The sequence below is a fragment of the Poecilia mexicana genome, unplaced genomic scaffold (assembly GCF_051168715.1).
Source record: "Poecilia mexicana isolate PSO_F unplaced genomic scaffold, ASM5116871v1 scaffold_9, whole genome shotgun sequence".
Classification (NCBI taxonomy): domain Eukaryota; kingdom Metazoa; phylum Chordata; class Actinopteri; order Cyprinodontiformes; family Poeciliidae; genus Poecilia; species Poecilia mexicana.
This window is the reverse complement of record NW_028263378.1, coordinates 242,719-257,383: the sequence shown is the minus strand read 5'-3', so window position 1 is coordinate 257,383 and position 14,665 is coordinate 242,719. Positions and strand designations below refer to the sequence as shown.

Genomic DNA, 14,665 nt, shown 5'->3' with positions numbered 1-14,665 from the left:
GTGTGTAGATGAGCACAGCGACAGGCTGGTTTCTGGTTTTATTGTAGCTCCTTATAAATACTGTAGATAAATAACAAACAGAGGCTCATAGATACAGAACAGACAGAAGCCACAGTGGGGGGAGGGGGGTGCACAAATCATCATCATCATCATCACAAGTTAAAGTTTTTACTGTTTACAATAAAATCTGTGGTTTACATTAAAATTCTCTGAAACAACACAAACTAGCGTCTAATTCTGGACCGGCTCACCGGGTCGACGGGAATTAAATACTCAAAGCTACGGAAGCCCAAAGAGGCCAAAACAATCACTGCAGGGTTTGGAGCTAGGCTAGGCTAACACTTTCCACCCGCTGCTGCTCTTTGTGGTAAGCTAGGCTAAGCTAACGAAGCGGCTCTGACTGCAGGTTAAAGGTCAGCTGTGCCTTTAAGTACGTCTGTAGAATCAGGAGGACTGGCAGGTCCGGGCCAACCAGAACCAGGGGGTCCAGTTTGACCAGTATAGCTGGGTATAGCTGAGGTTCTGGTTTTGTTGGGAAGATCTAAACGTAAACAGGAAATGAAGTCAGACTTCATCAAAGAGGAACATGCAAAACAAAAAGAAGTGAGGGTAACCTAGCAACAAGGGTGGGATCAGGTCAGAGGTCATTTCAGTGGTGCAGAAGCTGACATTCGATGAGTTTGTCTGTTCCACCCGATTGGTTAATTTCAATGAGTCTGTTTTTAAGCCCCGCCTCCTGCTGTATGTGGGGGGGTAAGCCCCGCCCTTCCCTGCAGTGTCAGCCAATCACAGCTCAGTTTCTCAGCAGTTGCCAGAGTTACGGAACTCGCCGTTCTCAGTGATCTGTAGAGATGACGTGTTGCTAGGAGACAGGCCGTTCCTCTGTGATGTCACGCCGTAGCGTTCCTTTAGCTGGGTCAGCGCCGCCATCAGGCGGGTGTTGGCAGCGTCCAGGCTGGCAATCCGCTTCTCCTGGGAGACAGAGACAGGTGGACAGGTGAGACGTGTATGACCGGTGAATGGCAGCTGAGCTGTTTCCTGGTCAGCCGACAAGTAAAAGGTCTGAAGCTAACAGCGTCTCATTGGGCGGCAGCCGCCCAGGTGAAGTGACCAGGTAGGCCTCAGTCCTCCATTTGAGTCCCGGCCGTTGACCTTTGCCACATGGCCTGGTGGTGACCTTTGACCTTTGCTAGAGTAAAGAAAACAAACTCTTCAGTCATGCAGCTAAAACTCCAGCCCAGGCTGTGGTGAACGCTGCCCCTAGTGGCCATGCTGGGAACTGGGCTGGAAGAATTACAGGAACAAACAGGAAGTGACATCAGGAGCTCTTTAATCGGACAGAATGCAGAAAACAAATGTTCCAGGCCCCGTTCATCCCCGTACGCCAGAGGGCAAAGGTCGAAGAGGAGACACTGACTGCTGCAGGGTGACATCACAGCTCTAGAGGATGACATCACAGATCCAGTAACACTAGAGTGTTCCGGTCTGAAATCTCTGGCTGCATTTAAACCATGAAACCTGGGTTCCAACATCCAGAGAGGCTGCAGGAAGACTGACTGAGTTAGTCTTCAGGTCAGGTCCTCAGAACCGGCTCTGGGTCCTCAGAACCGGCTCTGGGTCCTTGATCGTCTGACAGACTTTGCGTTATCAGTGAGGTTCGGTCGGGGGAGCCAGGTGAGGCCTCACCTGTAAGGGTTAAAGGTTAATAAAACGATGAGAACCAGGTGAAAGGTCAGGTGTGTTTACCTGAGCCTCAATGACCTTCTGCTTCTGGTCCACCACAGCCTGCATGTCAGAGTGATCCTTCTTCAGCTCCTCTTCTACTGCCATCAACCTGAACAGGTGAGACGGGTGAGACGGGTGAGCTGCCGGGTGAGACGGGTGAGCAGCCAGGTGAGCGTACCTGCTAATGATGCTGTTCATCTGGAGGTCTTTGTCATCCTGCAGCCTCCTCAGTCGGCTCTCTGTGTCCTCCAGCCGGGCCTGGAACACAATTCCATTGGTCCAGTTGAGTCATGTGACCCAGCTGGACCACATGACCAGCTGTGACCCGCTTCCATGGCTCACCTGGACCTGGACCTGACCAGGTGAGCCCCTTACCTGGTACTCCTGCAGCATCCGCTGGTTCTGCTGGTCCTGGACCACCAGGCGGGCCTCGCACTCCTCCTGGCGCAGCGCCGCCACCCGCAGCTTCTCCTGCAGTAGTGCGATCTCCTGCTGGTACTGAACACAAACTGGGTCAGAACCGGCAGAACCCACTCACACGAGCAACAGCAGAACCGGCTCTACCTTCTCCACCATAGCGTCGTCATGACGATCATCCTCCGCCTCGCCGTAGGACGATGCAGAGTTCATGTTGAGCAGCCAGGCGGCGGTCCGGTCCAACGCGCAGGGAGACGGAGCCTGGACACATGGACAGACCCGGTTCTGGTTCTGAACGGTCAGGCTGGATGCCATGGTATCACACCCTGCTCACATTTTACCATAGCAACCTCACTGAATGATGTAGTTACCATGGCAACGTGCCTGCCAGTGGTGACCGGGTCAACCCAACTAGGAGAGCTGGATCAGGGGTCAGAGGTCAACAGTTCATTTACGCCTCAAAGGACATGAGACAGGAGAGTGGACATTTTGGATATGAAACCAGATTTCGTCTTTCTAACACCTGCCCAGTTTGAGGCCCAAACGGATCAGAACCGCCATCTGATCACATGATCCCTCCTGGAGATTCTGCTCAGTCGGACTTCTGGGAGGAGCCAGGACCGAAACAAGCTCCTTTCAGGAAGTATAGAAAAGACAAAACCAAAGACCCAGAAGGTTCTGATTGACCCAAACCGGCCCGGCAGCACCTTCATGTTTCTGGAGCCACTGGCATCCCATTCTGAACGCTGGCAGAATTCCATCCTGTTCTACACGACTCGGTTCTGTTATACCGGGTCATGCTGGACTCAGGATCTCTTTCCACCCGAGTGTCTCCAGGTGCGTTACCTTGGCAGCGGGCCGCTGCTTCTCCGGGCTGTCTCCTTTGGACGATGACGACATCTGTCTGAGACGTGATTGGCCACTGTTGGGCCAATCGGGACTCGATGACATCATACTGCCGGAGGCGGGGCGTGGAGGGTAGGCGGAGCCTCCCCCGCTGAGCATGCTGGGAGGCGTGCGACCTCGCGGCGGTCCTGGTGGAGCCGAGGACGGCGGCGGCGGCTGATCGATGCGTCTCTGAGGACCTGAGTTCTGCCGAGGGGGGGCCGAGCTACCTGTGGGCGGGGCAAAGGTCACAAGACGACTCCTGAACTTTGCGGTGGCCTGTGTGACGGTGTGGACTCGTACCTGAGAGTGTGTCGGTGAGAGACAGCGCGCGGCGGGAGTATTCCTCACCGCTGCTGCTGCTCGACATAGCCGACATCCTCTCCCCCCCCACGCCCACCGACATCTGGGTGAGGAAGGCCGGCTTGGTCGCCATGACGCCACGCTCCTCGCAGTTTCCCTGGGAGCCCACCGAGCCATCAGAGGGCGTGGCGTCTGTCTGCTGCTGCTGCGGTTGCCTGGGCGATGGGGTGGTCATGTGATAGACAGGGTTCTGGAAAGAAAGGGGGAGGAGCCCCGTCCGGCGTTGCCACTGGGCGTCATCTGGGACGTCGCTGGGGGAGGAGTCCTGCAGATCCACCAGAGACAGGCTGCGGCTCTCATTGGTCAGCTCCGGCCCCTCCCTCCGGCCGCCATTGGCCAGGTCGTAGCACGCCTCGTTCTCGTTGGGCTCAGAGTAGGACGAGCTCGGAGCCGGAGAGCCTCGCATACCTGCAGGAAGTGACATCATGAGGAGGGTCGGACAACGCTGGTCTGGAACAAAGAGGAGGAAAGGTCAAAGGTCACCTGATGCAGGCTGCAGGCTAGATCCTTTGGTGACGAAAAACAAATCTTTGTTCTCAGGAGTCGGAGATGGAAGTCTGGTGAAGTCCACGCAGCTGGACATGGAGACAGGAAGTGGACGTTACTGAAGTTGGACCTCAGGTTAAACTCAGAGTTAACCTCTGACTAAGGTCTCATCTTGCTCTTGCATGCAGAGAACAGACTAACCCTCCATCTAATCCCACGCCGCCCTGCAGGCCAACAGAAGGATTGCAGGCTGCCAGAGGAGGAGACAGGGGCGGGGACAGAGGCGGTGGTGACATAGGGGGCGGGGACACCACCCGCTGAGGGTCTGGAGATGACACAGACACGCCCCCAGCTCCGACCACGCCTCCAGGGTGGACCAGAGCCGCCGACACGTCTCTGAGGATCCGAGGGAGCGGGCCGAGCTTGGACAGACTCGACTGCAGACGGAGGGGGGGAACCAGAGACAGCACAAGTTCAGCACCCGGCTACCTGCTGCAATACCTGCTGCGCTACCAGGGCTACCCCTAGCTAGCTGCCTGGTGAGCCATCTCTCTTACCTGGCAGGCAGGTGTTACCTGGTCGAGCTCGGTCAGCAGAGTGTGTAAGCTGCTCAGCTCTCTGCCGAGGTCGATGTAGCCGTCAAAGCCGGCAGTGTGGTTCAGCCCGTCGGGGTTGGAGATCTCCTGCAGGAAGCGCTGCATGCTGCTCCACTGGCGCTCCACAAAGTCGTTCATGAACAGCATGTACTCCTCCTTGGTGCCGAACCTGCAGCGACAGGTGAGACCGGCACATCAACAGGTGGAAACACCGCAACATTAAACAGCAGGAGCCGCCCTGGAGAGGCGGGGCCTGGACTCCTGTAGACCAACTAACTCCATATGACTTCTCACTGGCTTCCCAGAGAGAAACATGCCGACTCCTCCCAGATCTGAACCCAGGCATGAAGTCCCTTCAAAATAAGAGCCCAGACGTACTTGCTGAAGTTGGCCAGGTTCTGGATGACCTTGGCGATCAGGGTCAGGGTTCTGGCGGTGCGCTCGTCGGGGTACTCCTGCGTGAGGTCAAACAGCGAGGGCGACATCACGGCGGGGCACAGGAAGCGGAGGAACAGCGAGGCGCTGATGAGGCGCTCACTGATATCTGGTCGCCCCCGGTTACTGCACTCCTGACGCCATGAGGCAAACACCTCCTTCAGCTCCCGAGGGAAGACCCTGAGTGGGCGGAGCAACACTGAAACTCACTGAACCCTAAACAATGCATTCACCTGTGTGGTGCTCACCTGTAAGAGTCCAGGATCTTGCAGAAGGCGAGTTCGCAGCACATCCTCAGGTTGGCCTGATGCTCTGCAAGGTCAGAGGCCGCGCAGCGCGACGGGTCCACCTCGCAGTTCTCGTCAGACTCATACAGAGCTTTGATGAACTCACCTGGACGCACAAACAGAGCCGGCGTTTAGACGAGCTCACCTGAGGAAGCTTGGCGGCTCTGGGAGCGCGTACCCAGGGCGTCCTGCAGGTACTTCTGGCCAATCAGCTTCAGGTATTCCTCAATGCTTTTAGTGGCCAACGTGTTCTCTCTGAAGATCAGCTGATCGTTGTCACGGCAACGGTCGACCTCCGACATCATCAGGTCTGTCAGGAAGTCCTGAAGGCAAGAAGGGAAGGTGGAGGTGGGTGTCGTCTGGTGAATAGGGGTGGGGCTATGCGGAGTGGGCGGGGCTACCTTGGCCTTGCCCGTGCTGTGCAGGATGTGGACCAGAGCAGCAGCCAGCTCCTCCTTGGCCCTCAGGCTGATGGAGGCCTCCAGGGTGGAGCAGAGCAGCAGGTAGTTGGCGCTGATGTACTCCGCAAACTCCTTGTACTGCTCCATCGGCAGGATGACGATGCTCTGATACCGGGCCTTGACCCGGACCGTCGGAACCGACGACTTGGCTGAGGTCGGGGAAGAAGGAGGTTACTGAACATCTGGAACCAGCTGATCTGACCGTCATCCAGATGTTCTAGCTGGAGATCAGGACAACGTCCTGGTTTAATCAGTCACATGAGGATCTATCAAAGCAGGAAGCTTAAATGACTGATTCTCACTAAAACTAAAAAAACTGAGCGAGTCCTCACATTGGCCAAGCCCAGAACAGAGACTGTATGGGTTAGATCACAGCAGCCCAGTTCAGTCCGCTTTAACACGACTCCGGTCGGCTCTAACCTGACTCCGGTCCGCTCTAACCCGACTCGGGTCGGCTCTAACCCGACTCCGGTCCGCTCTAACACGACTCCGGTCCGCTTTAACACGACTCCGGTCGGCTCTAACCCGACTCCGGTCCGCTCTAACCCGACTCGGGTCGGCTCTAACCCGACTCCGGTCCGCTCTAACCCGACTCCGGTCCGCTCTAACACGACTCCGGTCCGCTCTAACACGACTCCGGTCCGCTTTAACACGACTCCGGTCCGCTTTAACACGACTCCGGTCCACTCTAACCCGACTCGGGTCCGCTCTAACCCGACTCCGGTCCGCTTTAACACGACTCCGGTCTGCTTTAACCCGACTCGGGTCGGCTCTAACCCGACTCCGGTCCGCTCTAACCCGACTCCGGTCCGCTGTAACCCGACTCCGGTCCGCTTTAACACGACTCCGGTCCGCTCTAACCCGACTCCGGTCAGCTTTAACACGACTCCGGTCCGCTTTAACCCGACTCGGGTCGGCTCTAACCCGACTCCGGTCAGCTTTAACACGACTCCGGTCCGCTTTAACCCGACTCGGGTCGGCTCTAACCCGACTCCGGTCCGCTGTAACCCGACTCCGGTCCGCTTTAACACGACTCCGGTCCGCTCTAACCCGACTCCGGTCAGCTTTAACACGACTCCGGTCCGCTTTAACCCGACTCGGGTCGGCTCTAACCCGACTCCGGTCCGCTCTAACCCGACTCCGGTCCGCTGTAACCCGACTCCGGTCCGCTTTAACACGACTCCGGTCCGCTCTAACCCGACTCCGGTCAGCTTTAACACGACTCCGGTCCGCTTTAACCCGACTCGGGTCGGCTCTAACCCGACTCCGGTCCGCTCTAACCTGACTCCGGTCCGCTGTAACCCGACTCCGGTCCGCTCTAACACGACTCCGGTCCGCTCTAACCCGACTCCGGTCCACTTTAATCCAACTCCGGTCCACCTTATCTGGACTCCAATCCGACTCCACTCCGTCTGCCTAGTCAAAGTCCAGTTTGGTTTGTGAGGTGTGAATGCTAATTGACCTCTGGTCATCCAAGCCTCCTTCTAGGTTCGGTTGAAGTGAACTCTGGTTCGGTTTGAATGCATATGTGAACGCTAAGCTCTCCGGAGACCAAACCATTAAGTGAACTACAGCGCAGGGCATTCTGGGTAAATACAACCAAAGCTAAGATGTTAGCCTAGCGCTAGCAGCAGAAATGGCTCCTGGTCTTTAGCCTAAAGAGAAATCCTCCAACCGCTAAAATCTGACGCCTCCATCTTGTTTCCATCTGGTGAAGAAGGAAGTTGCTCTCAGAGTCTTCAGAGGTTTTTGGTGCAGAATCACAGAATGGCTTAGCACCAAGATACATTCATTGAGTTATGTCAACCTTGCTCCTATGTAGAACAAACTTTCAGAAAACTGCAACGCTACCGAAAAACTGACTTCCTGTAAATCAAAGAGTCCTCCTGCTTTGATTAATATTAAATGGGACATTGATTATTATGGTCTGGATTACAACCTCTCCTCCCTTTGCTTTATCTGCCACTGTTATGTTGTTTCTTTCATGTGAATGTTCTGGACTAACTAACTTGTCCAGGTGTTTCCTTCAGACAGGTGAATCAAAAGCCTTTAGTCCTTTTTCTCCAGATGAAGCTGATTCCAGATGTTGACCAGAACCACAGTCCAGAACTGGCGGCGGTCTACGTACCTCGGAGCGTACTGGGCGTGCTCACAGAGTACCACTTCTCCACCAGCTGCCGGCCGGTCACCATGGCGGCGGGGATGTTGACCAGGCCCACATAGCTGCTCTTGTCCTTCTTCCTCTTGCGGTCCGTGTCTTTGTAGAGGTGCAGGGTGATGGACGAGACGGGCGGCAGGCTGCTGAAGTCGAAGCGCTCCCCCCAGAAGATGTTGTCCGTCTTCAGCTTGCAGGAGGTCCGAGCGTACAGGTTGTCGTCCAGACAGAGTTCGCAGAAGTACCTGCAGGACGACACCGTGCTGTAGAGCCGGGCGGACTGAGAGCATCCTGCTGGACCAGAACCTTACCGTTTCTTGGCGGGGAGGTCTTTGGCCTCGATCACCCACACCGTCAGGACATTCTCCACCCGCCGGCTGTTGTCCTTGTTGGGGTGGACGGCCCGCCGCAGGTTCTCCATCCACTTGTCTCGCTCTGCCGCTGAGCGGCACGAGAAGCACTTGGTGCCGGTAGAGGTCGTTACCTAGGAGACAGAGGCAGGGTCACCAGAGTGGGCCAGCAGGACTGGCAGTAGTAGTAAATATGCAGCAGTACCACAGTGCTAGGGGCGGGCATCACCTCAAAGCAATAGTCCTGTCCCAGCAGGGACGAGTGGACGGGTTTGATGATCACTGATTGGTCCATTCTGAGCTCCAGCGATGACACGCAGCCGGTGCTTAGCAATGACTCCTGGCTACCACAACGCAGCCGCTGCATCACACACCTGAAAATCACACAGCAGGTTAGAGGGCAGCTCTGTGCTGTGGCGCCCCCTGCTGGCAGCGTGGACCCTGTAGTGGTGTGGTGCAGTTTGAGTGGCAGACTGCTGTGCATCCTGCGACGGCTACATCATGGTCACAAGAAGCTACATCTATTCTGAAGCTACTGATCTAATTAAGAGGCCGGCGCTGGTAACTGAGAAATCAGCACTAGCAGGTACTAGCTGGCATTGTTAGACTAACGACTAGCATGCCAAGGCTGGACACACGTGACTCGTACATTCTTCTCTAAAGAAACTTTATGAAGGAAAATTGTTGACATACAACATCTGTAAGCTACATGCATCAGATGCGTTGATGTGTTCTTGAGACAGATTTTACTGTAATCCAAGCCGAAATATCCTGGATTACAGGGAGCTGAAGTTGGTCTCTGATTGAGGTTTCTGATTCTGGCTAAAGGGCAATTTCAATTCTTTTAAATGAATATAAATGTTATAGTAAACACACCAAAATATTCACCATAGAGTATGTTCAGCTCTAGGTTCAGGTGGGGTCACTTGGCGACCCGTCCAAGTGACCCCACCTCTCACCCGAAACGTTCGCTGGAGAGGCACCAGCACCCCTCCGGACCCCCTAGGGACAAGGTGTTAGAGATGGAAGTACGTTCAAACTACAGACTTAGTAAAAAAGGGAATCTAAAACTGAAATGGTTCTGTTGGTTCTCAGTCAGTCCAGAGTTTCTGCAGTGTTTTCAGTAAAACCTGAGACGGATCGGTTCTTGTGGACAGAACCACCAAACATCTCACTGTGTATCAGTTGGGGGTTCTGTTGCTCTGGTTCTGTTCAACTGGGCTGAAGAAAGAGAGCAGAACCTTCCTCTGCTGAGGTTCTGGGTGATGCTGACATCACACACACCTTGTTGTCGCAGGTTACAGGTGTGTGTTGCCTAGCAACCACTCAGCCCTGTACCCAGCATCACATAAACACCAGAAAAGACGGGTTGACTCCATAGTGGACCCAATGGTTGTGGTTGTAAACTCAGAGCTGATCCGGATCTGTCATGAACCTGAACCAGAACCAGAACCAGAACCAGGTGTCGTCCTGCCAGCTGGCTGCAGCAGTCACAGAGCCTGCCTGGGTGTGTTTGTGTGTGTGATGTTTAGCTAAGCCTGCTAACAGTGGATTAGCTGCATGCTAACAGAGCAGCCTGAACAACACACACCCAGAGCAGAGGCACCGTCCCTGAAGACGCAGCGTCTCCCAGCAGCTTCATCTGTCAGAGGACAAAGACGGCGGATGAGACTCACCGAGCATCCTGAGGAAGAAGAGGAGGACGAAGAGGAGGGGTGTTATGCAGACATGATCTCCTTCAGCAGCAAACAGAAGCAGGAGGAAGAGGAGGAGGAGGAAGATGGAGGAAGATGGAGGAGCTGCTGATCCGTCTGTCCGTCCGTCTGCTGATGAAGCTTCACAGCATCACCGCTCCCTCTCTCTCTCTCCCTATGTCTCCCTGTCTCTGACTCGCCCCCTCCCCCAGCAGCAGTCGCCCCTCCCCTGCAGTGAAGCTGCCCTACATCCCCCCTCCCCTCCTCCCCCCACTAGACGAGGAGCAGAGGAGGAAGAAGGAGCATCCTGATGAAGATCAGAACCAACAGAACCTTCAGAACCAACAGAACCAACAGAACTACCAGAACTATCAGAACCATCAGAACTATCAGAACCAACAGAACCTTCAGAACCATCAGAACTACCAGAACTATCAGAAGCAACAGAACCATCAGAACCATCAGAACCAACAGAACCAACAGAACCTTCAGAACCAACAGAACTACCAGAACCAACAGAACCATCAGAACCAACAGAACCTTCAGAACCAACAGAACCATCAGAACCAACAGAACTATCAGAACCAACAGAACCATCAGAACTACCAGAACTATCAGAAGCAACAGAACCATCAGAACCAACAGAACCATCAGAACCAACAGAACCATCAGAACCAACAGAACCAACAGAACCATCAGAACCAACAGAACCATCAGAACCAACAGAACCATCAGAACTACCAGAACTATCAGAAGCAACAGAACCATCAGAACCATCAGAACCAACAGAACCAACAGAACCATCAGAACCAACAGAACCATCAGAACCAACAGAACCATCAGAACCAACAGAACTACCAGAACCAACAGAACCATCAGAACCAACAGAACCTTCAGAACCAACAGAACCATCAGAACCAACAGAACTATCAGAACCAACAGAACCATCAGAACCAACAGAACCTTCAGAACCAACAGAACCATCAGAACCAACAGAACTATCAGAAGCAACAGAACCATCAGAACCATCAGAACCAACAGAACCAACAGAACCATCAGAACCAACAGAACCATCAGAACCAACAGAACCATCAGAACCAACAGAACTACCAGAACCAACAGAACCATCAGAACCAACAGAACCTTCAGAACCAACAGAACCATCAGAACCAACAGAACTACCAGAACCAACAGAACCATCAGAACCATCAGAACCATCAGAACTACCAGAACCATCAGAACCATCAGAACCATCAGAACCAACAGAACTACCAGAACTATCAGAAGCAACAGAACCATCAGAACCATCAGAACTATCAGAACCAACAGAACCATCAGAACCATCAGAACTATCAGAACCAACAGAACCATCAGAACCATCAGAACCATCAGAACCAACAGAACCATCGGTCCAAGCAGAACCCTCTGGCCCCGATGGACCCATCCTGAACCAGCAGCATGGACAGACAGGGTTAACCCATCTGTCCATGCTGCTGATTCAGGATGTAGATAATATGAACATGACTGGATTTGATCCGGGTCAGAGTTCACTGACTGAATTACCCCCCACACTGCACAGCTATAACCACCCTTCTCCTCTTTGCCCCCCCTGTATGGCAACCTGGGCTGATGTGACACTCCAGGTTGCTGTTATGGTCACTAGTAGCTCACTCAGTGGGGTGGAGCAGTAGAAAGTACCCCTGGTCAGTGTATTCGAGGTTTCCACCTCAGTCAGTTCCAGTAGCCGAGACGTTACCTGGTGTCAGTGGTACTCATCGGGTCGCTCCTGGTGCTGCAGTGACGTGACAGTTTGTGTTGGGATCGAGGGCGGCGCAGAGACTGTTTCAGTCTGCGTGACAGAAACCCCTGAAGAAGAACAGCAAGAGGAAGGAGAAGAGTGTCTGTTCAGAGATGTTCTGGATCAATAACCGGACCTGATCATGATCATATTATGGTTCTGATCAGGGTCACCTGCAGGGGGAGACAGTCTGCTCACCTGGAGCCAACAGCTCACCTCCTGTTACCATGGAAACCGCAGCCTGCTCACCGTGACTCTGGCGGTGTGCGTTTCCATTGTGGAGCCACTGGACATGCTCAGTCTGCCCTCTCTTCTGTCCACAGCATCTGCAACAGAGAGCATCATGGGAGTGTTTGTAGTCTTCAGCTGTAACACAGCTGTTGTCATGGCAACTGGCATCTCCCTGACGACAGCAGAGCACAGGATGAGCTTGCTTTAAATCATTAAACTATTGATCTGATGTCTCCGTGACTTCGTAGAGAGAACCAGAACCAGAACCAGAACTTGGACGAATGTCAGAATGTGCTTGGGATTCACTGCCACCTGGTGGCAGAGAGCAGATGCTGCAGGACGGCCATTAAGATCTCTCACTCTGGCTACTAGCAGCCAGTTCCTGACACAAAGTCAGAACACGGATCAGAACCGCTGCTGAAGTTGCACTGTAAAAAATTAACATTAAAGGTAATTTAGCTTGTCATAGAAACTAAAGGAGTTAAATGATTAAAGTCATATTTTCACCCTAAATGCCTCAGTAGTCCGTTAGTCAGTCTTAGAAAAGCGGTTCTGACCGCTTTCTTCTGATTGGTCTTGCTCACCTTTGTGGGCGGGGCCAGGAGCCACTGAGGCCACGTGCAGAGTGTATCTTAGCAACCAGATGGTGCAGGTCTCCGCCCTCTCTGCCAGCAGCAGCGGATGCACCTGAACAACAGAAATAGTCATGTGACCAGACTGACGCCCCGCCCTCAGCCGTGGAACCGGCCACTAAAATCCATCCCGGCATGTTTGAACAGACCAATCAGACGTCACGCTGATCCGGTTCTGTCTGGTTCTGGTTTCAGTTGGACTTTAACATCGAAGCAAAGCTGACCTTCAGAACCACCTGATCCTGAAACACCTGTGTAGGTGTGTGTGTGTGTGTGTGTGTGTGTGTGTGTGTGTGTGTGTAATTGTGTGTAGATGTGTAGGTGTGTGCAGGTGTGTGTGTGACCTCCAGGTCGTCCAGCATCAGCAGCTGAGAGTCCGACAGGATGCAGAACATCCTGGTCCAAACATCAGGCTCCGCCTTCTGCCCACAGGACAGCCAATGAATGGAGGCGCTCTTCAGCTCTGAAACAATATGACATCATCATCCTTGGACAATGTTAACACACACACACACACACACACACACACACACTCTCTCTCTCTCTCTCTCTCTAATGAGGAAAACGTCCCAACATTCCACCAGAATGTTTCCAGCTGTGCGTTGAGGAACTGAGCATGAAGTCTCTTCGTCTCTGTGGCAACATATGGAGTTAGATTTGTTTCACAATTATTCAATTAAATAAAAATTTCAAACAAAAAAATCATAAAAACTTTTTAATCATAAAAATAATTTTTTACAAAACAAAAAAAAATGTTTAAAGACTTTTTTATTGAAATCACGAATTTTTGTTTGAAACTTTTATTTTTTGGTTGAATCTAAATTTTTTTAAGCTCCTGTTTTTTGGTTGAACTCGTTTTCCTGCTTATACAACTTTATTTGCTTTGGCGAAGCTTACATGAACATTCTGGGCGGGGCTTAAGGACGAGCGATGTAAGACGTGTTCTGATTGGTTAGCGCTGACTGAAGCGGATGACTCCCTGAGATCTCAGAACTCCGTCCCGAACTGCAGGGCTTCGGTGACGGGACACAGAATGTGATGGTAAGTAATCTTCACAAAATTTACCGTTTAGCAGCTTCTAAAGTGTCCACCCTGTTTCAAAGAAGAAATCTTACACAACTTATGACGACAGTCACATATTTTGTCTGCCGCGATCCCCGGTAGCATATTGTGCTAGCTAATGTTAGCACTAGGTAAAGCTCATAAACTAGGCTTGTGTAATATTCGCCTGTCTTTATGTTGAATTCGTTAACCAGCGCACCTCTGTCGAGTGGCATTAAGCGTGGAAAATACCAAATATATCTGGAGGAAATATGTGTTAAAAACTGTTGCGCAATCCTGTGTGTGTGTGTGTTAGGGTTGTGGGGTTAGGGTTACGCTATCCTATCCCTAAAAAATAAAAGTTTCAAACAAATATTAGTGATTTTAATTTAAAAAAAACAAACTAAAAAAACTAAACATTTTTTTGTTTTGTAAAAAAATATTATGATTAAAAAGTTAAGATTTTTTTGTTAGAATTTTTCCTTTTGATTGAATACAACTTTTTTGTTTGACATGCTTTTTTTTGATTGAATAATTGGGAAAGAAATCTAACTCCATAGAAACACTACAGCAACACTGAAGGGCCAAACCAACCCGCCTCAAAGCTCTGGATGGTTCTGACTCACCAATCACCTTCATCCAGCCCAGGTGCTGACACCTGGACAGGTGCTGGACCAGCTGCTCCATCTGTCCGCTCAGGTGGACCAGCTGCAGGACACACATGGACATAAAGACAAAGAAGCAGGCAGACCTAGACAGGATGTCCAGAGGGCAGAGTCTGGCCCGCAGACAGGAGGACGTTCTGAAACGTCCCTGTCCTGCTGTCCATCCGTCCACTTCTGCATTTCAGATATCAACACCAGGGACTGGTGACCAAACTGTTTACCCCAAGGCAGGAAAATGGAATGCTAATCAATCAGTAACCAGCTGGAAACCAGTCAATAACGAGCTGCTATCCAACCAGTAACCACCTAACCAGTCAGTAACCAGCTGCTAACCAGTGAGTAACCACCTAACCAGTGAGTAACCACCTAACCAGTCAGTAACCCGCTGCTAACCAACCAGTAACCAGCTCCTAACCAGTCAGTAACGAGCTGCTAACGAACCAG

General features: G+C 52.3%; 1 protein-coding gene across 2 annotated transcripts; it reads right to left on the bottom strand.

The window, feature by feature from the left end:
* Positions 1–25: 25 nt before the first annotated feature.
* On the bottom strand, positions 26–14,333 carry LOC106909977 (disabled homolog 2-interacting protein-like). Of its 2 annotated transcripts, XM_088008527.1 has the most exons (22): positions 14,183–14,333; positions 12,860–12,978; positions 12,468–12,570; positions 11,902–11,978; positions 11,611–11,720; positions 8,390–8,534; positions 8,122–8,294; positions 7,784–8,055; positions 5,596–5,804; positions 5,373–5,517; positions 5,156–5,300; positions 4,851–5,087; positions 4,452–4,641; positions 4,078–4,313; positions 3,874–3,965; positions 3,331–3,798; positions 2,989–3,257; positions 2,290–2,403; positions 2,101–2,223; positions 1,904–1,983; positions 1,747–1,834; positions 26–972 (listed from the first exon to the last, which is right to left on the bottom strand). In XM_088008527.1, the coding sequence occupies exons 1-22, from the start codon at positions 14,283–14,285 to the stop codon at positions 802–804; spliced, it is 3,669 nt and encodes a 1,222-aa protein (XP_087864653.1). In that variant the 5' UTR covers positions 14,286–14,333; the 3' UTR covers positions 26–801. The 2 variants fall into 2 exon arrangements, with proteins under 2 accessions (XP_087864653.1, XP_087864652.1); XM_088008526.1 differs by lacking the exons at positions 12,860–12,978; positions 14,183–14,333 and having other exon boundaries at positions 4,434–4,641; positions 12,468–12,591.
* Between the last annotated feature and the right edge of the window lie 332 nt (positions 14,334–14,665).

Excerpts from the sequence above, each read along its gene's own strand:
- LOC106909977 (XM_088008527.1), bottom strand. The coding sequence starts at position 14,285 with ATGTCCATGTGTGTCCTGCAGCTGGTCCACCTGAGCGGACAGATGGAG. Across the intron at positions 11,979-12,467 it reads TCCTGGCCCCGCCCACAAAG|ATGCTGTGGACAGAAGAGAG; the intron begins GTGAGCAAGACC and ends TCTCTGTTGCAG. Across the intron at positions 4,642-4,850 it reads AACCTGGCCAACTTCAGCAA|GTTCGGCACCAAGGAGGAGT; the intron begins GTACGTCTGGGC and ends CTGTCGCTGCAG.